Raw genomic sequence first — 22,187 nt, 5'->3', positions numbered from 1 at the left:
CCCCGGGATCATGACCTGAGCCGAAGGCAGATGCTTAACGACTGAGCCACCCAGGCGCCCTGTATGTACTTTTTTTTTTTAATAGGAAGAGATTCCATTCCTGCCTTTTATGATGTGAATCTGTTTATTTCCCCCACTATTTTATTATGAAAACATTTCAATAGAGAAGAGCGGAAAGAAATAGTGCACAGCCATAGAGTCCACCGTCTAGGTTCTATAATTGTGAACATCACACTACACTCACTTCACCATTAATCCACTCCTCTATCCATATGTCAATCCATCTTATGTGTGGTGCATTTCAAAGTAAGATGCAGATATCAGTACGCTTCTCTCTAAAGTCTTCAGCATGCATATGGGTAACTAGAGTTCAATATTTGAATATTTGTTTATGGCTCTTTTTTTTTTCCCTCAAGGTAGTAACATGTATGTTGAGTGAAATGCTCAAATCTTAATTATACCATTTGATGAATTTCGAGAGATACACATACTAATTCTTAACTTAAATCCCCTATCAAGCTATAGAACATTTCCATCATCCCAGACAACTCCCTCTGGGATTTTGGAACCATAATTTATACATTGTCACCCCACAGAATCTGTCTGAAGATGTAATTAGAGACTCAGCAAGTTGATTGGTGATAAATGACCACAGAAGCAGTCTTGTTTCTGTTTGCTTTGACAGAGAAATATAATCAGAGTAGAGACTGGAGAGCTGGTTGTTTTAATTCTTGTCTGCTACTTATATTCTCATTATCATGCCAGTTGAGTATAAAGAACACTCAGGAATTGGAAAAGAGTAATTGTAGCTAGCTTCCACTCAGATACTTAGTATATTTCTTAAAGTACATATTTAAACTTGATACCAAATGCATTCACATTAACTGTGCATTTTTATCCAAATTTGCCAATACATCAGTTAAGGGCTTGGTTATTTTCCTTGAACTTTTTAAAGTTTCAGATACCAATTTCATTCATTGATGACATTTCATCTTCTCCAAAAATTTTGCAAACCCTCCTGCTCTTAGGACAAAATAAATGAAACTCATCATTTTTAATAAAACTACTTGCCTCATATAAGCATTTCTTGCCATGAATATGGACTATAAGTTGTTTTTAAATTACTAGAGGCAGTTTCTAGGAATTCTCTGCAGAACAGATTGGCCTTGGAGTGAGGCAGAACTAGGTCCAAACCCTGACTGCTACTTACTGACTCCATGACCTTTAGTAAATTGCTTAATCACTTGATCCTTGATTTCTCTGTTTGTAAAAGGGGGACAATGCATGTATCTACTTCATGGAGTTGTTGAGAGGATTAAATGAATTAAAAAAAAGGGCAGTTTTCAGTGCTCAGCACATATTATAAACTCAAAAAATGTTAATGTTGTGACTATTTTAGTAAAGACTGGCTCAGTATATGCTTTGTTGTTTGAAATACTCCTGATAATATTTATAAACCTCAGGGAACATAGTAATTGTATTTAAGAGATCATATAGCCCTCATCTAGCATCTAGTCCCATAAAAGAACAATATCCACAGCTTTTCTTTTTTAATATTTACTAAGAATCGGAGGTAAAAAGCAACCAACTCCCACTGATAGCTAAAATGAAAGATTCACGACACCAAAAGTTGGTGAGGATATGAAGCAACCAGAATTCTTCATTGTTGTTTAGTTTTTATTTCATAATCATAAACTTAACTCTGCAATCTAACTTGACTTGGAAGGGGATAGGAAAATATGGAACCTGTCGAACTGCCTCAGGGAACACAAAGATTATAGGATAGTTTCAGCAGATGGGAGTGATGGGGTCCTCCCCTAAGCTACAGAAGGAAGAGTCTGGTGCTTAAGATATGACACAAGTCAAATTTATTAGATTTGTCCACATCAGCGATGGTGATCTTCTTGGTGGTCTTGTCATTCCTGGATCCAAGATGCACCATGGCTGCCACAATATTCCTGCCCTCTCTCACCTTGACGGAGACCACATGGGTGCCATCCACTCAGTTTTGTCAGTGCAGATGAAAAACTGGGAGCCATTTGTGTGGGGTCCAGCATTTGCCAAGGACAAGATGCCAGGACCCATATGCTCCAGAATGAAATTCTCATCAAATTTCTCCCCCTAGGTGGACTTGCTGCCAGGGCCATTATGGTGCATGAAGTCACCACCCTGGCACATAAATCCTGGAATAATACCGTCAAAGCCAGAAACTTTATAACCAAATCCTTTCTCCCCAGGGCTCAGAGCAGGCAAGTTTTCTGCTGTCTGTGGAACTTTGTCTGCAGACAGCTCAAAGGAGATGTGGCCCAAGGGCTCACCGTCCCTGGCAATATTCAAGAACAAGGTGGGGTCGACCGCAGCTGGGCGGAGTCTACAAGAATTCTACAAGAATTCTTAGGTATTGTGGGTAGGGATGTAAAATTGTTCAAGCACTCTGGGAAAACTGTTTGGAGGTTTCTTCAAAGTGACACATAGATCTATTTACCCAAGAGTAAAGAAAACATATGCTTACAGCAATGTCTTGTACTAAAATGTTCGTAGCAGGTTTATTCACAATAGCCTCAAACTGGAAACAGAACTCAGATGTCCATCAACAAAAGGATAGATAACTAAATTATGGTCTCTCCATACAATAACATGCTAATTAGCAATAAAAAAGAATGAATGTCAAATACATAAAACAACATGGGTGAATATTGACCGGGTTTAGAACATGCTGCCCCAAAATATAGTGACTGGCATATTAAATATTTTAAGCTAAAGGAATTTGAGAAATGGCAGGTGCCGGAAGGACCCTCTGACCTTGCCCTGAAGCAGGTCACAAGATCCTCATGTGAGATATGTCCTCCCTATAACTGGAGGAAAGGAACATCCTTATTTCTGAAGATGGAAGTACCTCCAGAGCAATCTGGGTAAACGTGCCTTGCTAAATTTCTCCCAGTGTACTACTTGTAGCTCATACCCATTTGTCACATTTTCCCACAACTTTCTAATCATCATTTACCTTAGTACAAAAACACTCAGGTTTCACAGTTTCTTCAGAACTTCATTTACTTGTGGAGGGTCCCATGTCACATAAAACATGTTAGTAAATTTACATGCTTTTCTCTTGTTAATCTATCTTTTGTTACAGAGCCCCAGCTGAGAACTTAGAAGGGTAGAAGGAAAATATTTTTTTTCTCCCCTACAATATAAAAAAAAAAGATTACTGAGTGGAAATGGGCTGCAAACAGACAAACTGTAATGACCGAATTTATATAAAATTCTAAAATAGGCAAAACTAAGTAAGCTATGACAATATAAAAAACTTGGGAGTGAGATTGATTGGAAAGGGGCTTAAGGGAACTTTCTAGAGTATTTAATAAGTGTTTGGCAAAAGTGGTTGAATAGTACATGTAGGACTTCAGCATTTGACTGTATATAATTAAATTTTTTTTTTTAATGGCAACCAACCTGTGAATTTGGAAGATCTTGGGAGATCTTTTCCTTCCAAATAGCTTTCCATTGGTTGCTCCTCATGCTCTCCAACACTTACATTTTGTCTTTTTTGTTTTAGCCAGTGTAATGTATAATTCTAACTCATTGCGGGGTTAGTTTACATTTCCCCAAAGACTAATGAAGTTGAGCATCTTTTCATATGTTTATTGGACTTTTGGATACCATCTTTTGGAAGTGTTCTTTTTTTTAGCCCATTTTTTCCACTAGGGCATCTTTTCTTATTTATTTGTAGGAGGTACATATTTTGGATACAAGTCCTTTGTCATACATATTTATTGTAAATATTTTCTCCCATTCTATAGGTTGTCTTTTCACTCTCAGTGGTGTTTTATGGTGAATAGACATTCTTAATTTTAATATGGTTCAATTTATATATTTTCCCTTTATGATTAGTGCTTTTTCTGCTTTGTTGTAAACTTTTTGCCTACTTCAAGGTCACAAAGATGTTTTCTGCTAAAAGAGTTGTTTGACTTTTAATATATAGATTGGTGACCCAAATGAAATGTATTTTTTTTTTTAATTTATTTATTTGACAGAGAGAGGCACAGCGAGAGAGGGGACACAAGCAGGGGGAGTGGGAGAGGGAGAAGCAGGCTTCCCGCTGAGCAGGGAGCCCGACGCAGGGCTTGATCCCAGGACCCTGGGATCATGACCTGAGCCAAAGGCAGACGCTTAATGGCTGAGCCACTCAGGTGCCCCTGAAATGTATTTTTATGATGGAGGTAAGTCCGAATAAAATTTTCTCCATATGAATATCCAAATGGCCTAGCACCATTTTTTGAAAAGACAATTGTTTCCCCTCAATTGATGCACATCCTGGAGGACTTGTAAAATAATATATTTTATATACACATATATAATTTACATAAATGGTTCAAACTCTACACACAGCTCTATATTTTCCCATTTTTATGCAATACTGTTGACACATATAACCTATTATTGGCTGAACAGTATCCCATTATATGGATATATCATGAAGAATTTAATTAATTCCCTAAAGTAGACATTTAGAGTTTCCAGTTTTTGTTATTGTTGCTATTAAGGTGCTGAAACGAACATTTAGTCCAAAGTGAGTGCCTGTTTGTTCCCTAAGGATAAATTACTAGGCGCGGGAATCGCCCGGCTAAGGTGCAAGGCCATTTTAAAGTTTGCCTTCTGTAAGGATTATACCAATTTTTATGCCCACCCACGGTATATAAACCTGTTTCTCCATATTCTCACCAACAGTGACCATTATTGATCTTTTTAATCTTTGCTAAATTGGGTGAAAAGGAAACTTATTGTTTTCACTTCCAACTCTTTTTTTTTTTTAATAATAGGTTAAAATCTTTTGTATATCCTTATTGGCTGTTTTACTTGTTTTGGATGGCCTGTTCAAATTTCCGCCCAATTTTCGTTTGAGATTGTCTTTTTCTTACTGGTTTATAAACATATATGTTATAATAACAGTGTTATCTCGCAGTTTGCCTAGCTTGGCTTTTAACCTCATACTGTGTTTCGAGCACCAGTTCTAACTCAACTTGTGTTATACACCAACTTCTGCCTAGCAACCTTAGAAAGCCTTCCCCGCCCAAAGGCCGGGCGGGCGCAGCCAGCGTGTGCCGGAAAGGTTTGCCCCGCCCACCCCACCGCCCTCTCCGCCGAGGGGGGCGGGGCCAAAGGATGCTCCGCCTCCGCGAGCACCTTCCGTTGCCATAGAAGCCGTGGGCCCGGAGGCTGGCGCTTCCCAGCTTCAGTAGCCGGCGGGAACGAGGGCTTCGGCGCTGCGAGCCGCAGGCGTGCGTAACGTTGACGCGTGACGCCAGCCCGGCCTCGAGGCGCGTGCGCAATGTGTCTCTCATGGCCCTCGGGCCGCTCTCTGCCGACGTTCGGCGGCGGCGCGGCCTAGAGGTGGGTTACCCCTTCTGGTGGTGCGAGGGCGGGCCAGGGCCTCCTCCCCGGCCTTTCGGCGCGCCACCTACATGCGCTGCGGCGGGCGGCGCCGCAGACCTTTAGGAGCGACCGTTCCGGGAAGCAGCCCCGGGAGCGGAAGCGGAGGATGGTTCCTTCGAGGGAGGAGAGCGAGTGAAGCGCTGCCTTTCTAGACTCGGGGGGACGAGGTGGGCGTGAGCGAAGGTAATCAGACCCGGGTTCCGAGGCCGGGTCCTCCTTCGACTTCCCAGAGGGTGAGGCAGGGGCTGGGACTGAGGTGCCTCCAGGTCAGGAGGAATCGGGCCGCTCGAATAGAGCTTGGACTCACTTCCATCAGGTGAAACGAGATCTTGGGTGCCCCTGGCCCAAAGTACAGCGCTGGATACACTCTAGCTATTACTTTCACCGTTGCTGGGAGGAGTGGCCAGAAACATTTCTGAAACTCCTTTGTAAGCATTAGTTGGAGAGGTGAGATCTTGTGGGTTTTGTGTCAGGCTCACGAATTTTGCAGGTATTTCCTTTGTGGCTTCGAACAGGGGACTACATGACTTTTCTTCTCGAATCTGCAAAATGAGAATGGTAATACTGACCCTCCTAGCAGAATTATGATGCCACAAAGCTCTATGGAGTGCTTAATGAAAGGGACGGAGGAACATACTGGAAACTTTTCTTCTATCTTGTAAACCACGTGTTTTGTTTTTTAATTTTTGGTCATGCATTGAAGGGCTGGAGTGAAATTGAAGTGCATTATTATGACTCCTATTCAGAACCTACTCAGAGGAGTGCCTTTGTGTTAAGTATGATATGCATTCATTTATTCAACAAATACTTGAGTGTTCACTGTGTACTAAGCATTGTTGTAACCTCGGGGTGATAAATGAGTCAACAAAACAAAGATCCTTGCCTTGTGGAGCTTAGATTCTAATTTGGGGAGGACAATAATAAACATAATAAGCAAATTATATGTTAGAAGGAAAAGAGAATCATGGGCGCCTGGGTGGCTCAGATGGTTAAGCATCTGCCTTCGGCTCAGGTCATGATCCCAGGGTCCTGGGATCGAGTCCCGCATCGGGCTCCCTGCTAGGCGGGGAGCCTGCTTCTCCCTCTGCCTCTCTCTCTCTGTCTCTAATGAATAAATAAATAAAATCTTAAAAAAAAAAAAAAAGAAGGAAAAGAGAATCATGGAGAAATAGTACAGCTAGGTCCATACCTTTACCATTGGTGGTAGTGCAAGATGCAGTTAGGATGTCAGGTTAGATTTCATAGAGAAATTACACGTGAGTAATATTTGAAGGAGGTGAGGGAGTTAGTATGCAGGTAATCTGAAGGAAGAGGGTTCCATGCAGAGGGATTGATCAAGACTTGCAGGTTGCAGTGTACCTGGTGTTTAAGTGAACAGCAATAAAGCTTGTGTGGCTGGAGCAGAATGAATAAGGGGAATAATAGACAGGTTAGAGATGGGTTGGGGCTTGAGGGCAGAAATCTTCAAGGTCATTGTAGGCTCCTGTAACGACTGTGGCATTTACTTTGAGTGAAATGGGGATCCAAAGGACGCAAAGATAGAAGAGACCAGTTAGAAGACTATGGCAGTAATCCCGCAGAGAATTGACAGTGTCTACAATCAGGGAACTGGTAGCTGGGAGGTGGGTGGATTCTGGGAATTTGATAGGAGGAAACAAAGGTTGGATTATAGACCTGAGCGTTCTTCCATATATATATATACACACACACATATATATATAATTTTTATATAAATGTATCAGATATAATCTTGATTTGTGTACCGCAGGTGTAGTCAGGAAGAACAGTGGAGTTTGAATCACTTTAGTTTTTCTCATGTGAAGGTAATTATCTATTAGCTTAGGTAAGATTTCAGAGCTTACCTACAGCCATTAATTAGTATGTGAAATTAGACTAAAATCAGACTTTTTCCAAAATAGAATATAGTTGTGATCTAAACATGGTTGCAGTTTCCAGTAAGCACAGTGGGAATTAAGACAGAATAACTTGTAATACACTTTCATTTGCCTTTAGTATTTTAATGAATGTGACAATGCCTCATTTTTGCCTTCTTTCAGAAGTCTGTCTGAATATAGCTTCTAACAGTAAAAAAAAAAAAAGATCTAAGATAAGAAAAAGGTATTGATGGGCAAGTGTGACTATTAACTATACGTGTATTGTAAATATACTGTGGCAAACAAATGACTAAGAAGATACTTGTTACTTCAAAAAGCTTACAAACTAGTGGAGTATATAGGGTTGTAAATAATTTAAACAAAATATAAGAGAATGAAAAAAGTGTGCCAAAACAGTACAAAAGAAATGCTGATAGATTACAGTCTTTTGGATATTATTGTTTTTATTGTGGCACTAGCTCACCTTTGTTTCCCATTTTAATCATCAAACATTGGCTTTTTGTGGGATGGTGGTTTTGTTGTCAGTTTGTGTTTGACAGACTTAGATTCTTTTTGAAAAACTGGTGTAGAATGCATTGAATATGCTAAGCAAATGCAGAACTTACGAACTAAAGCACCTATTAATTAACATTGAGCCAACAAGTACTATTGTCATACTTAGAGCTCTGTCTGCTGGAATGTACAGCTTAGGCCAACACTGGGCCATTAAGCCATGCTTCTTTCCCTTTTATCGCTTTCCCTCTCCAGTAGACAGATGTTTTTGGTTTCTTAGGCGGTGTTAGAACACAGAATGTAGGGTGACTGTTTATAATTTGTATATTCAGTGAGGCTCTTTCTTCAATTTAAAGATCCTCTATCAGGGCACCTGGGTGGCTCAGATAGTTAAGCGTCTGCCTTCGGCTCAGGTCATGATCCCAGGGTCCTGGGATCGAGTCCCACATCGGGCTCCCCGCTCCTTGGGAGCCTGTTTCTCCCTCTGCTTCTCTCTCTCTCTCTCTGTCTCTCATGAATAAATAAATAAAATCTTTAAAAAAAAAAAGGTCCTCTATCAAAGTGTGTTACGTTTTAGTGGCAAGAAGATATAATATTTTGTAGTGGAGGCATGGAGCTGTCTGAGTAGATGAGACAGGAATCTAGTTTAGAGACATGCCAGGTTGAACTATAGTTTAGTTTCACCATTAAGCTGAGTAGAGGCTAACCAGTCAGGTACGCCACAGTTAACAAGCAGTATGGTGATGAGTGTTAGTTGGTGGCCTGTAAAGGTGATTTGGTACCGCCAAAGTGCATGTCTTAGCAAGAGTGTGAGATCTGGATGGAGGACGTATTTGGCAGTCCTGGTAGGTGGATAAGTGTGTGGTGGCAGAGAGGCCTGGTAGCAATACCAGTACTGGATTCAGGTGTAGAATCTTCTGGAAGGAGGTGAGATTTGGAGGGAACTAAAAAAAGCTAAAAGTCACTTGTTGAAGCTTAATCAAAGGTCAAGGGATGAATCTTAGTCTGAGAGTGTGTTTGGGGCCATGTGGGTGGTGTCTCAGCCATGGGTAGAGGAAAATTTTGGGGAGGAGCTGGATGGATTACCATGGTAATATGAACTGCCATCACTGATGAATATTCATTGGTATATGCTTTTTATATGCTAGCATGTTTTATCCTTGTCTAAAAAAATGATACCCTTACTTTTAAATAAGAAACAGGCTCAAAGATATAATTTGCCCAAGGCCATTTTTTAGCTGTGGATTTGAGCTCAGGTCTGTTGGATGTAAAAGCCTTTACTCTTTCTTTCTTCCATATTGCCTCATTATGTAACAGAATGTGCTGACATTAACCTTCCCATTTTATGTGGTTTGTCATGAGTATGATCTGATTTGCTGTGGATGAGATTTCACTAATAAATTTGATTCATTTAATTATGTGTTTTCTTTTTCTAGATTTTAATTTAATTTGAAAATGAGTAAGTGCAGGAAGCCACCACTGGGTTCAAGTCCTGAGACATTCAGCTCAGATGTTCTTGCTGACATTTTTGAACTCTTTGCCAAGAACTTTTCTTATGGCAAGCCACTTAATAATGAGTGGCAGTTACCAGATCCCAGTGAGATTTTCACTTGTGACCACACGGAATTTAATGCATTGCTTGATTTGAAGAACTCCCTAAATGAAGTAAAAAACCTACTGAGTGATAAGAAATTGGATGTGTGGCATGAACACACTGCTTTCACTAATAAAGCTGGAAAAATAATTTCTCATGTGAAAAAATCTGTGAACGCTGAACTTTGTACTCAAGCATGGTGTAAGTTTCATGAAATTTTGTGCAGCTTTCCACTTATTCCACAGGAGGCTTTTCAGAATGGAAAACTGAATTCTCTACACCTTTGTGAAGCTCCTGGAGCTTTTATAGCGAGTCTCAATCACTACTTAAAATCCCATAGATTCCCCTGTGATTGGAGTTGGGTAGCTAATACTTTGAATCCATACCACGAAGCAAATGACAATCTTATGATGATTATGGATGACCGACTTATTGCAAATACCTTGCGTTGGTGGTACTTTGGTCCAGATAATACTGGTGATATCATGACCTTGAAATACCTGACTGGACTTCAGAATTTCGTAAGTAACATGGCTACCATTCACTTGATCACTGCAGATGGGAGTTTTGATTGCCAAGGAAACCCAGGTGAACAAGAAGCTTTAGTGTCGTCTTTGCATTACTGTGAAGTTGTCACTGCTCTGATGACTCTTGGAAACGGTGGCTCTTTTGTTCTGAAGATGTTTACTTTGTTTGAACATTGTTCCCTAAACTTGATGTACCTGCTAAACTGTTCCTTTGACCAAGTCCATGTTTTTAAACCTGCTACTAGTAAGGCAGGGAACTCAGAAGTCTATGTGGTTTGTCTCCACTATAAGGGAAGAGAGGCAGTCCATCCTCTGTTATCTAAGATGGTGCTGAATTTTGGGACAGAAATGACCCAGAAAGCTCTCTTTCCCCATCATGTGATTCCCGAATCTTTTCTTAAAAGGCATGAAGAATGTTGTATGTTCTTTCATAAATATCAGCTAGAGACTATTTCTGAGAACATTCGTCTGTTTCAGTGCATGGGAAAAGAGGAACAAACAAAGCTGAATAATTTAAGGGACTGTGCTGTTCAATATTTCATGCAAAAGTTTCAGTTGAAGCCTCTTTCCAGAAATCATTGGCTAGTGAAAAAATCTAATATTGGTTGTAGTACAAATACAAAATGGTTTGGGCAGAGGAACAGATATTTTAAAACCTATAATGAGAGGAAAATGCTGGAAACCCTTTCATGGAAAGATAAGGTGGCCAAAGGATACTTTAATAGTTGGGTGGAAGAACATGTTGTGTATCATTCTGGGCAAAGTTCTCTCTTAGAAGGGACAGCTTCCAATCTTGAGTGTCACTTATGGCATATTTTAGAGGGAAGAAAACTGCCAAAGGTAAAGTGTTCTCCTTTCTGTGATGGTGAAATTTTAAAGACTCTTAATGAAGCAATTGAAAAGTCATTAGGAGGAGCCTTGAATTTGGATTCCAAGTTCTGGCCCAAACAGCAGTATTACTGTTCTTGTCACATTTTTACTGAAGAACTGATATTTTCTGAGTTGTTTAGCCTTACCAGGTGCCTTCAGGATGAACAGGTGGTAGAACCCAGCAACCAAATAAAGTGCCTGCTTGTGGGCTTTCCAACCCTCCGTGATATCAAAACGCATATACCACTGGAAGTCCTGGAATCAACTGAACTCATGACTTTCAGCTGTTCGTTGCTTCATGATGGAGACCCGATTTACCAGCAACTGTTTCTGGACTGCCTTCTACGTTCATTGCAGCAGCTTCATACAGGAGACGTTATGATTTTGCCTGTACTTTCTTGTTTTACAAGATTTATGGCTGGTTTGATCTTTGTACTCCACAGCTGTTTTAGATTCATCACATTTTCTTGTCCCACTTCTTCTGAGCCCCTGAAGACCTGTGCAGTCCTGCTGTGTGTTGGTTATCAGGACCTTCCAAATCCGATTTTCCAGTATCTGCAGAATGTGAATGAATTGTTGAGCTCTTTGCTTAAATCCAACGCACCCCAGCAGGTTTTACAGTTTGTGCCAATGGAGGTGCTCCTGAAGGGGGCACTACTTGATTTTTTGTGGGATTTGAATGCTGCCATTGCTAAAAGGCATTTGCATGTAATTATTCAAGGAGAGAGAGAAATCATCAGCAGCCTTCAGCTATGACGTTGAACTTGCCCTTTCTGAGATTTAACTTTATGGCTTCTTACAGTTTCCATTGTTATTTCAGTCCTTTGCTATTTAAAACCTTTCACTTGGGGGAAAGCCCAACTTTTGCATCATTGAAAGTCTCATTATTTAGGGAAAACCACCAGTTAGTTCTGATCTCATATATATGCCCGTAGGCATAGAGTTTTCCATGTGGTGCAATCTATGCAGTGATCATATTCAACCTCAAATATGAGATGTGCATATACGTTGGGATGGACACACACATTCTTATTTAAGCAGTTTCCTTGGTCTTATTTTTCTGTTTTAAGATTTGCATCCATGTGCCTTCCTTCAGATTAGATTTTTTTCCCAACTAATTTCCTCAGTGGCTAATGCTGTTAATAAATTGAGAGAGGTCTTTGATGAAAGGAGGTGAGCCACTCCTCAGCAACACTTGTTTTCTTTAATACTGACCACGTCAGTTATGGATTCGGGGAACTCTTCTTGCCAGATGCTCAGTATGTGCCATTCCTTGCCTTTAGGCCATTGACCCAATTTACTTGTGTGGTTCAAATGAAGCTATGTGCTGTTTTATGAATATTTTAATGACCACAGCCATCCAGCCAGAAAGGATATCAGGACAGCTTCAAACCAAAGATCCTGTTTAAAACCATGAAAAATCACTGTGTCTGGTACACACCTGTATCATGAAAAACTTCATTTAGCAATGGTATAGTAATCTTTAACTTCCAGGAAATAATCTGAGCTGACAGATTTTTTTAGATTGTAAGATAGTGTGTATGGACTCTTGGGGACATATGAATGTAATGAACATAGTGAATCTTGAAGAGAAATTTTAACACTTCCAGAATGATGGTTCAGCATTTAAAAGTTTTTAATCTTATTTCTTTGAAAGTAGCACTTTACCAGAAGATTAACCATGAGATGGTTATTTTATCAGTTGTGTGTGATTTCTTTTGAATTATATGTATTTGACAGTGTAAATGAGCCTTTCTGGCAAACTGTATTAAGCAGATCTTCATTACTTTGAAATTCCAGAAAGTGGAGAATGTTTATATTCTCACACATGCATTTTAGACATTTTTGTTAGTTAAATAAAAAATAGATGTATCCTCTGATGTATTTGGTTGATAAATATTAATCTGAAATTTTTTCATGTTCCTTGCTATTTTGAGTTCCGTTATAGATTCATGAATAAAGTCATTAGCAGAGAGATTTTGTGTTCGTCTTTTTTAAAGCGAATCGTGGGGGAAGTTAAAAATATAACTTGGAAACATTTTTTTTTTAAGGAAGGTTTGAATGGGAGTTAATGTTCCTTCATTTCCTCTGATTTATATTCATTAAAATTTAGTCCTTAATATTGTAATATTTATGGAATTTCTACTTCAGGAAAGAACTGAATACTTAAGGGGGGGAGGAGAAGGGGGTAGATTGAGTTCTTGCCAGGGAGGGTGTGGAGGCTTGGAGGTAGATTTCCAAAAGAATTGTGATTTTTTACTGGTGACTATGGAAGCAGTGCCAGTTGTATAATGGTAGAAGTCTGACAGAAAATTGGTTACCAGGAGAGAATTAAAAACCACTCTTGGAAAACCATTTTGCACTTAATAGTCTTTGTGCCTTGGTTGGTTTGGTCTAATACAATGACACAGTTTATTTTTGCTTATTTTAAATAGTTCATTTGAATGAAGTTGAAAGCCTAGGTCGGGGTACTAGTATTAAAACTCTGTTTTAAGCACCTCAAATAAGCATTGAATGCTTATTTTTTTTGTTTTTTGTTTTCTTAACACAAATCAATCTCTGTTGGAATATATAGATACTGGTGTACATTAGAATATATTTTGGTATTTAACTTGACTTTTGGAATCAGTTGCTGTTCATCTGGTTTTTTGGATTCAAATTTGCTCTGTAGGTGAGAATAGGACTTGAAGGTCCAGATTGAACTTGATGTGGATGACAGGTACCGATGACTTACAGCAGCTTCTTTTTGGGAAAAAGGGGAGGAAAAGTGCTGTCCAAAAAATTAACGACAAGAAGACTGTAAGGTGAGACGTGATTTGTATATCAAGGTAGTTACTGTTCTTTAAAAAAATTTTTTTCGTAGATCTTCAGATTTTGAACTTAATTGTGGTGTTTTTGAAAAGAATTTTTTAACAGCCAGAAAATATGAACTTCACAGATGTGTTTTTAAAAAAACTTAGATGAGTCTTATAAATTTAATTTCTTCAATGTTTATTTTTGTCCTCCCTAAGAAAGAGTTTTATATTTTAGTAGAGGCCTTTATATTATTATCCTGATGTTAATTAAATATTTAAATGCATTGAAAATATCTTTTCTGGAATAAATTAAAGATCTAATTTGTGGACTTTACTCCATCTTCAAAACAGTTATTTTGTTTAAGAAGATTTGTATTAAATATTTTTTTCTACTCCAGAGATCTTTGAGTGGAATGAAAAAGCATTTAAAATATTAGGGAGAGTTGGAAAAAAAAGTTGATTGATGCTTTTGTTATTTTACTTATTTTTGATGAGAATATACCTGGTCTTGAAAAATACGTAAACCTTATTTTTCATTTCCAGTTGAACTCATTGTAGTTATACTGCTATGGCATGGGTAAATGAAATCAGCTAATCCCTTACATTCTCACATTTTTAGAAATGAAAGTGCTGATTATCAACCCGACAAATCTTATTTTTCGTGTTTAAATACTTTTTCATATTTAAATTGATTTGAAAATAAAATACACTGATATTTCACTTAGTGTATTTTTGCTTTCCAAGATGAAAGTAAGAAATAGGACATTTTAAGTTTTAATTTTTTAATTGTTTTGAACAATGAATGATTATTTTTTATAAAAGCAGTACATGCTTACAGAGATTTTATTTTATTTTATTTTATTTAAATTTTATTTATTTATTTGACAGAGACACAGTGAGAGAGGGAACACAAGTAGGGGGAGTGGGAGAGGGAGAAACAGGCTTCCCGTGGAGCAGGGAGCCCGATGTGGGGCTCCATCCCAGGACCCTGGGATCATGACCTGAGCTGAAGGCAGACGCTTAACGACTGAGCCACCCAGGCGCCCCCATGCTTACAAAGATTTTAAAGCATGATGTTTTTTGCTAATTTTTATATTCTAAAAAATAAGAACATTAATTAAACTAGTACAGTTAGGCCTTATTTAAATGTCCTTTGTTACCTGTTGAATACATTTTGAACAAAACTTAGACTTAATGTAAATATTATCCTCTATTAAAATAATGAAAATTTATTATACATAGATGGTACAGATATGCAAGGCCTGACTGAAAATTTGTTTACTACATAGTTACTATTGAAAATAGAGACTCAATTATTTGATAATAGGCCTCCCCACCTTTTTTTTTACTGGATTAAAACTCATTTCAGGCTGATCTTAGGAGCAGAATTAATCATAAAACAAAAATTTTAGTATTCCCTAATGAATTTCTATTTGGATGATAAACATTTTTTAGAGCTGGCCTAATGACCATGTAACAAGTAAACTAAAAGCATACAACGTATAGTAACTCATAATATGTAGGTATGTTTTAAGGCATGTAATTAAAGCAGTAATCATCAAAATTTATAATGAGTTCTTGCTTATTATTTTGTACTTCTAATCAGTGTATTCTTTAGTCTATATAAAGTAACAATCTTTGAATAAGGTGTTCTGCTCCCACCCCACCCCCAGTCTGTTATTTATATTTTCTTAGTTTGGAACAATACAGAAGATCAAAGTAACTTATCTTTGGATAAGTACAAGTTTATACTGGAATGCTTTGGGAAGAGGTGAAAGCTGCTTTATAACCACAGGTATGGTGAAGGTGCCCACCGTTTTTTACTAGTGAAAATATTTAGAAATTACCTGTCATCGAGCATAGGTTAGCATTTAATTTTACTCAAGTGAAAATTTTATTTAAAAGTCTAATCTGCTTATAGTCACATATAGGTTGTATACTCATTTACAAATTGTACCCAGAGTAGTGTTTCCTCTAATTTTAAGATGTTACTCTTTCTGTCTTTCCAGAGTATCTTTATAGACCAACTAGGTGGAATTCTGTGTTTATTGTGTGCCAAGGGTAGCAGCATCACTGTAGCCTGTTACCAGACTTTTAATATTATTTATTATTTAAAATTGCAACCTCATTGTTGATTTGTGGGTTAAATTGGTCATGATATAGGGCGCCTGGGTGGCTCAGTTGGTTAAGCGACTGCCTTCGGCTCAGGTCGTGATCCTGGAGTCCCGGGATCGAGTCCCGCATCGGGCTCCCTGCCCGGTGAGGAGCCTGCTTCTCCCTCTGACCCTCCCCCCTCTCATGTGCTCTCTCTCTCTCTCTCAAATTAAAAAAAAAAAAAAATCTAGAAAAAAAAAATAAATTGGTCATGATATAATTAAGGAAGATATTTGTAGAGATTGTTCTTTTTCTCCAAACTATTTGTGTACATTCTGCCGAAAAGTTACTTTTACTAAAATGATCCTGTAGACCCATTTGTGGATAAACATTTTATTTACATGTGTATCTGCGTCTTTTTTCTATTTAAGCTTGTGCTTCAACAAATTATTTTACTGGGCGAGATAGATGTGCTTTTACTGTCTTGACTTTTGAGAATTTCTGTAGTTCCCAGTGAATTTCAGGATTGAAAAATTAGTCTGCATAGTAGACTGGTTGAGAAACTTCAAAAGAAGCACAAACGTATCCTAGTGATTTTTTTTATTAGAGTAAACATCATTCCTGTAACTATTTGATAACTCCAGTAATACTAATCTCTTCCTGGAGCTGTTCAGTCTTAGTATTACCTTAAATTAAGCAATATTACGTTGTTCTTTCTTTTTTTTTCTCCATTCTTTCGTTTTCTTCCCAAAATTATAAATTCAAGGGCAGGGTGCTATGGCATATACTTATTTTATATTTCATATTGTCAATATAGATGTTATTTTATATTTCATATCGTCAATATAGGTGTCTTCAGAATACTATTTGATTTTTTTATTATAGAAAACTTACAACCATACACAAAATTAAAATCATGTTAACAACCCCTCATGTACCCTCAGCCAGGTTCCATAACTACCAACCTTTTGCTTAACTTGCTTATTCCTCCTACCCCCTTTTTTTTTTTTTTGGAGTATTTTTTTTTATTATTATTATTTTTAAAGATTTTATTTATTTATTTGAGACAGAGAGAATGAGAGAGAGAGAGCACATGAGAGGGGGGAGGGTCAGAGGGAGAAGCAGACTCCCCGCAGAGCAGGGAGCCTGATGCGGGACTCGATCCAGGGACTCCAGGATCATGACCTGAGCTGAAGGCAGTCGCTTAACCAACTGAGCCACCCAGGCGCCCTTTTTTGGAGTATTTTAAAACAAATTCATGAAATCTCTCCTAACAGATAAGGACTTTATAACATGTGACAAAATTAGTATCACCCAATACTTAGTCCATATTCAAATTTTCCAGGTTGTCTCAAAAGTGCCTTTTTATAGTTGGTTCAAATAAGGCTCCAAGTAAGGTTGGCACATTGTATTTGCTTAATGTGCCTTTGAAGTCTATCATTTAAAAGTCCCTCACCCTGTTCTGCAGCCCCAACATTTTCTTTTCTATGCCATGTTAACTGTCCTGTACTTTTCCACATGCTGAATTTGGCTGATTAGTTTATCTTTTGATTTGTATCTCCATGTCACATATTTCCTATAAATTGCTAGTTAGATGTAGAGGATTGATTACCTTTGGCAAGAAAACTTCCTAAGTGGTATTGTGTACTTCCTTTTTTGTCAGATCATGAAGCACAAAATGGCTAGTTGCCCCCTCTCAGTGACATTAAGGTCAATCAGTTTCAAATGTCAACCTTATTTATACACTACATTTTTCTATCGATCTTTAATAGTTTTAGCCTTAATGGGTATTGATACTTCGCTCTATTAGAGTTTGCAAATTAGTGATTAACTGCGTTTCCTCAGTAGTAATTGGACTTTATAATATGTACTTGAAGTCATCCATTATTTATTTTTTTTGGAAATAGTTTGTTCAGGAAAAACATGGGAAAAGTGGTTCATTTTTTAAAACACCTTATCAGTTTTCAGAAAAATAAGGTGATGTTTTAGCAACCCTCAAAGGTGACTAATGAAATTCTTTTTTTTTTTTTAAGATTTTATTTATTTGACAGAGAAAGACACAGCGAGAGAGGGAACACAAGCAGGGGGAGTGGGAGAGGGAGAAGCAGACTCTCCGCCGAGCAGGGAGCCCGATGTGGGACCCGATCCCAGGACCCTTCATGAGCCGAAGGCAGACGCTTAACGACTGAGCCACCCAGTTTTTTATTATAAATAAAAAAACCATTTTTTTGTGGTTTTTTAACTACCTTTAGGAGCTCATGGATGGTTATGTATTTGATGTATTTTAATCAATTACAAATACTGTTCTCACTGATGCTCAAATTATCCTATTTTGACTTGGGTGGGTGGGGGAAGGGCTCCTTCAAGTTGATACCTATGTCATTTTTTATGTAATTCAAACAGTCTTTGATAGCTTCTATACTTTCTGGCACAACATGTGCCCATGTCATCTTGTATATTTCCGCCCGGACCTGACATCATCTTGACTTTAATGGGAATGTCTACAGTACAGTGGTTCTCAAGCTTTTTGGTCTCAAGACTCCTTTACTCTCTTAAAAATTACTGAAGAATCCAAAGAACTTTTGTTCATTGGAGTTATATCTGTTGAGATGGTCCATGTCAGAAGGTAAAACTCATAAAAACTTTAAGTTTCATTAATTAAATGAGAAATAACAATGATAAAACTACTGGCTTAGCATAAATACATTTTATAAAAAATAACTTTCAAAACAAAAGTTAGTGAGAAGCCTGGCAGTGTTTACATTTTTGCAGATCTTTTTTTTGTCTTTATAATAGAAGACAGAGTCTCATATCCGTTTTACATTCAGTCTGTTGCACTACATTGTTTTAGTTGAAGTACTTAAGAAAATCTGGACTCCAATAGGTAGTTGGAAAAGGAAGGAGTATTTTAATAACCTTTTTGGGTAATTATGGATATTCTTTGATGCTACTCCAAAACTTGACAGGTGATAGTTTCTTAAAAGATTGCAAAGAAGAATCTTAAGCTATATTAATGAACTTCTTGTACTCTGTTAAAATCCATTGGTCTGTCTTGCACTTTGAAGGGATCGCTTACTCACATGTGGTTTTGTAGCCCCATGAATTTGTCATTTGGAAAGGGAGTTCATTGAGTTATGCAGATCTTGCAAATGTTTGACGTGTTTGATTTATATGGTACCAAAAAAATTGCATTTTTAAACATCACTGCTGATCTCATCAGAAAAAAATCTAAGTATTGAGAAGTTGTCAGACTCGGTGGTGGACAAAAATTTTCTAAAATTTTAATTTTTGCTTGAATGCTTGAATTCTCTCTTAGCGACAAGTATTGTCAGTTGTTTTCCTTGAAATGAGAGCTCACCTTATTAATTATTGAGGAAACATCTGCTGAATACCCAAGTCTATAACTAAAAACTATAACTACCAACTATATAATAACTTTAGTTTGTCTCCCAGTTGTTCTTCCAAGTAAATACGATGTTCGTGAAAAATACACAACTTCAGTTTGCAGCTCAGTTGCACAAATGCTTTTCCTGGTGACAGTCATCCTACTTTGGTATGCAATGGAAGTGCTTTATACATACTTGCCATTTCTTCACCTAGAATATTAAAGGCATGGACTCAAGGGTCGAAACTTAATAAATTTGATTATTTTTACTGCTTCATCCAGGATATTCTTCAGTAAAAAATTGCTCTTTTTCCACCACCATGAACATGTGTGTTGAAGAATACACTGACTACATAGAGGAGTTTAGTGCCACTCCCTTGATTTGTGCTAAGGCACCAGCAATTCTGCTCACCACTGCTTTTGTATCATCATAGTGTAAAGGGGAAATAAATAATGTCTTGGTCTGGATCCACAGACTATATAGTTGGAGAACTGCTGTCCTAGTCTATTCCCTTTATATCAATTGCTGATTTTTTAAAGTTTATATTCTTATTTTTATTTATATCAATGAGGTATTCCTATTTTTGAGGCTTTTAAAAAATCTAAATAAGTGTTCTGTTTTTCCATTGCTAAAATCTGTGGAGATGAGTATGTTTTTTTCTTTGGTTCTATTAAAATGATTAATTAATGGATTCCAAATACTGAACCCCTCTTACATTTCTGGAATAAACACTACTTGATCATGATGGATTTTTGGATTCTGTTTGCTAACATTTTATTCACAATTTTTGCATTAATATTAATAAATGAGGTTGGTTTATAGTTGTATTTTATTATGCAGTGTTTGGTTTTGGAGTCGATGTTAAATTGGCATTATAAAAATAATTTGGGTATTTTTTCTTTCAGTGCTCTGAAATAGTTTAAGTAGCATATACATCATCTGATCTTTATAGGTTTGGTAGATTTCTTTGTGAAATCAGCTGGGCCTAGCTTTTTGGCAGGGGAGCTCTTTTACAACTTTCTACTTCTATATTTCTTTTTACATAATTCACTTGTTTAGGATGTTTATTTCATCTAGATTTTCTTTAAACAGTTTTTATTTCATATAGTTGTACAAAGTCGTCTCATGATTTAAAAAAAATCCTGTTCTTACTAGATTGTGTGCTTGTGCTTTCTCATTTTCTTTTCTTTTGTGTGCTTGTGCTTTCTCTTTTAAAAATCAAGTTAGCAGTTTGTTTTGTTGATTAGTTTTCAAAGAACCAGCTATTTTGGTTTACTTACTGTTTTTTTCTAACTCCTCGATTTCTGCTTTATTTTTAAAAATTGAGATATAATTGACATATAACATATTAGTTTCAGGTGTATAACATAATTATTCTGTATATATATATATTTATTGTGAAATGATCACCACAATAAGTTTAGTTAACATCACTGTACAGTTATAATATTTTTCTTATGATGAGAAAGATCTGCTTTCTTAGCAACTTTTGAATATAACACAGTGTTATTAACCATGTATATGTATATATAAAACCCCTGCCACTGGGGCGCCTGGGTGGCTCAGTTGGTTAAGCGTCTGCCTTCGGCTCCGGTCATGATCCCAGGGTCCTGGGATGGAGCCCCACGTCCAGCTCCCTCTCCTCCCTGCTCCAGCTCTTTCTCGCTATCTGTCTCTTTCTCTCAAATAAATAAATAAAAAAATCTTAAAACAAAACAAAAAAAAACCCCTGCCACTGGCAAACACCAATCTGTTCTCTATATTCATGAGCTCGTTTAAAAATTTTTTTTAATATTCATATAAATGAGATCATATGGTATTTATCTTTTTCCATCGGACTTACTTAGCATAAAGCCCTTAAGGTCCATCATCTTGTTGCAAATGGCAGGATGTCCCTTTTTTATTTTTATTTTTTTCAAAAAAAATTTTTTTTAAGATTTTATTTATTTTTTGACAGAGAGAGACAGAGAGGGAACACAAGCAGGGGGAGTGGGAGAAGGAGAAGCAGGCTGCCCGCCAAGCAGGGAGCCCCATGCGGGGCTCGATTCCAGGATCCTGGGATCATGACCTGAGCCGAAGGCAGACGCTTAATGACTGAGCCACCCAGGCGCCCCAGGATGTCCCTTTTTTTTTTTTTTAAATGGCTGAATATTTCATCTCCTTATCCATTCATCCATCAGTGGGCACTTAGGTTGTTTCCATGTTTTGGCTATTGTGAATGATGCTGCAGTGAACATGAGAGTGCAGATATCTTTTTGAGTTAGTGTTTTCTTTCAGATTAAAAATTCAAGTGAAATTGCTGGATCATATGGTAGTTCTATTTTTAATGTTTTGAGGAACTTCCATACTGTTTCAGTGGAGTAAAACATAGAGGCTGCACCAGTTTACATTCCCACCAACAGTGCAACATCCTTACCAACACTTATTTCTTCTTCTTCTTTTTTTTTTTTTTTTGATAATAGCCATTCTGACAGGTGTGAGGTAATATCTCATTGTGGTTTTGACTTGCATTTCCCCAATGAAAAATAATGTTGAACATCTTTCATGTACCTGTTTCCCATCTGTATGTCTTTGGAAAAACGTCTATTCAGATTCTCTGCCCATTTTTTAATTGGGTGGTGGTTGTTTTGCTATTGAGTTGTAGGAGTTCTTTATATATTTTGGATATATTTTTTAAAGGTTTTATTTATTTATTTGATGGAAAGAGCCAGAGAGCACAAGTGGAGGGAATGGCAGAGGGAGAGGGAGAAGCAGATTCCCCAATGAGCAGGGAGCCAGATGCGGAACTCAATCCCAGGCCCCTGGGATCATGACCTGAGCCAAAGGCAGCTGCTTAACCAACTGAGCCACCCAGGTGCCCCTATATTTTGGATATTAACCCTTTACCAGATATATCATTTGCAAATATTTTCTCCCAATCCATGAACATGGAATATCTTTCCATTTATTTGTGTCTTCTTTAATTCTTTCATCATTGTCTTATAGATTTTAGTGTATAGGTCTTTTACCTCTTTGGTTAAATTTATCCCCAGGTATTTTATTTTATTTTTTGATGCAGTTGAAAATGGGATTGTTTTCTTAATTTTTCTTGTGATAGTTTG

General features: G+C 37.5%; 1 protein-coding gene and 1 pseudogene across 2 annotated transcripts; one reads left to right on the top strand and one right to left on the bottom strand.

Annotated features, from left to right (window-relative positions):
- Positions 1-1,822: 1,822 nt before the first annotated feature.
- LOC123855991 (peptidyl-prolyl cis-trans isomerase A-like) lies at positions 1,823-5,342 on the bottom strand (annotated as a pseudogene).
- On the top strand, positions 5,237-12,788 carry CMTR2 (cap methyltransferase 2). Of its 2 annotated transcripts, none has more exons than XM_045890778.3 (2): positions 5,237-5,391; positions 9,257-12,788. In XM_045890778.3, the coding sequence occupies exon 2, from the start codon at positions 9,276-9,278 to the stop codon at positions 11,565-11,567; it is 2,292 nt and encodes a 763-aa protein (XP_045746734.1). In that variant the 5' UTR covers positions 5,237-5,391; positions 9,257-9,275; the 3' UTR covers positions 11,568-12,788. The 2 variants fall into 2 exon arrangements, with proteins under 2 accessions (XP_045746734.1, XP_045746735.1); XM_045890779.3 differs by having other exon boundaries at positions 5,237-5,616.
- Positions 12,789-22,187: the final 9,399 nt, after the last annotated feature.

The sequence above is a fragment of the Mirounga angustirostris genome, unplaced genomic scaffold (assembly GCF_029215605.1).
Source record: "Mirounga angustirostris isolate CCGP_5_RB_7025 unplaced genomic scaffold, mMirAng1.0.hap1 SCAF_16, whole genome shotgun sequence".
Classification (NCBI taxonomy): Eukaryota; Metazoa; Chordata; class Mammalia; order Carnivora; family Phocidae; genus Mirounga; species Mirounga angustirostris.
Note: the sequence above shows the minus strand (reverse complement) of the source record. Positions and strands in the feature narration are given on the sequence as shown.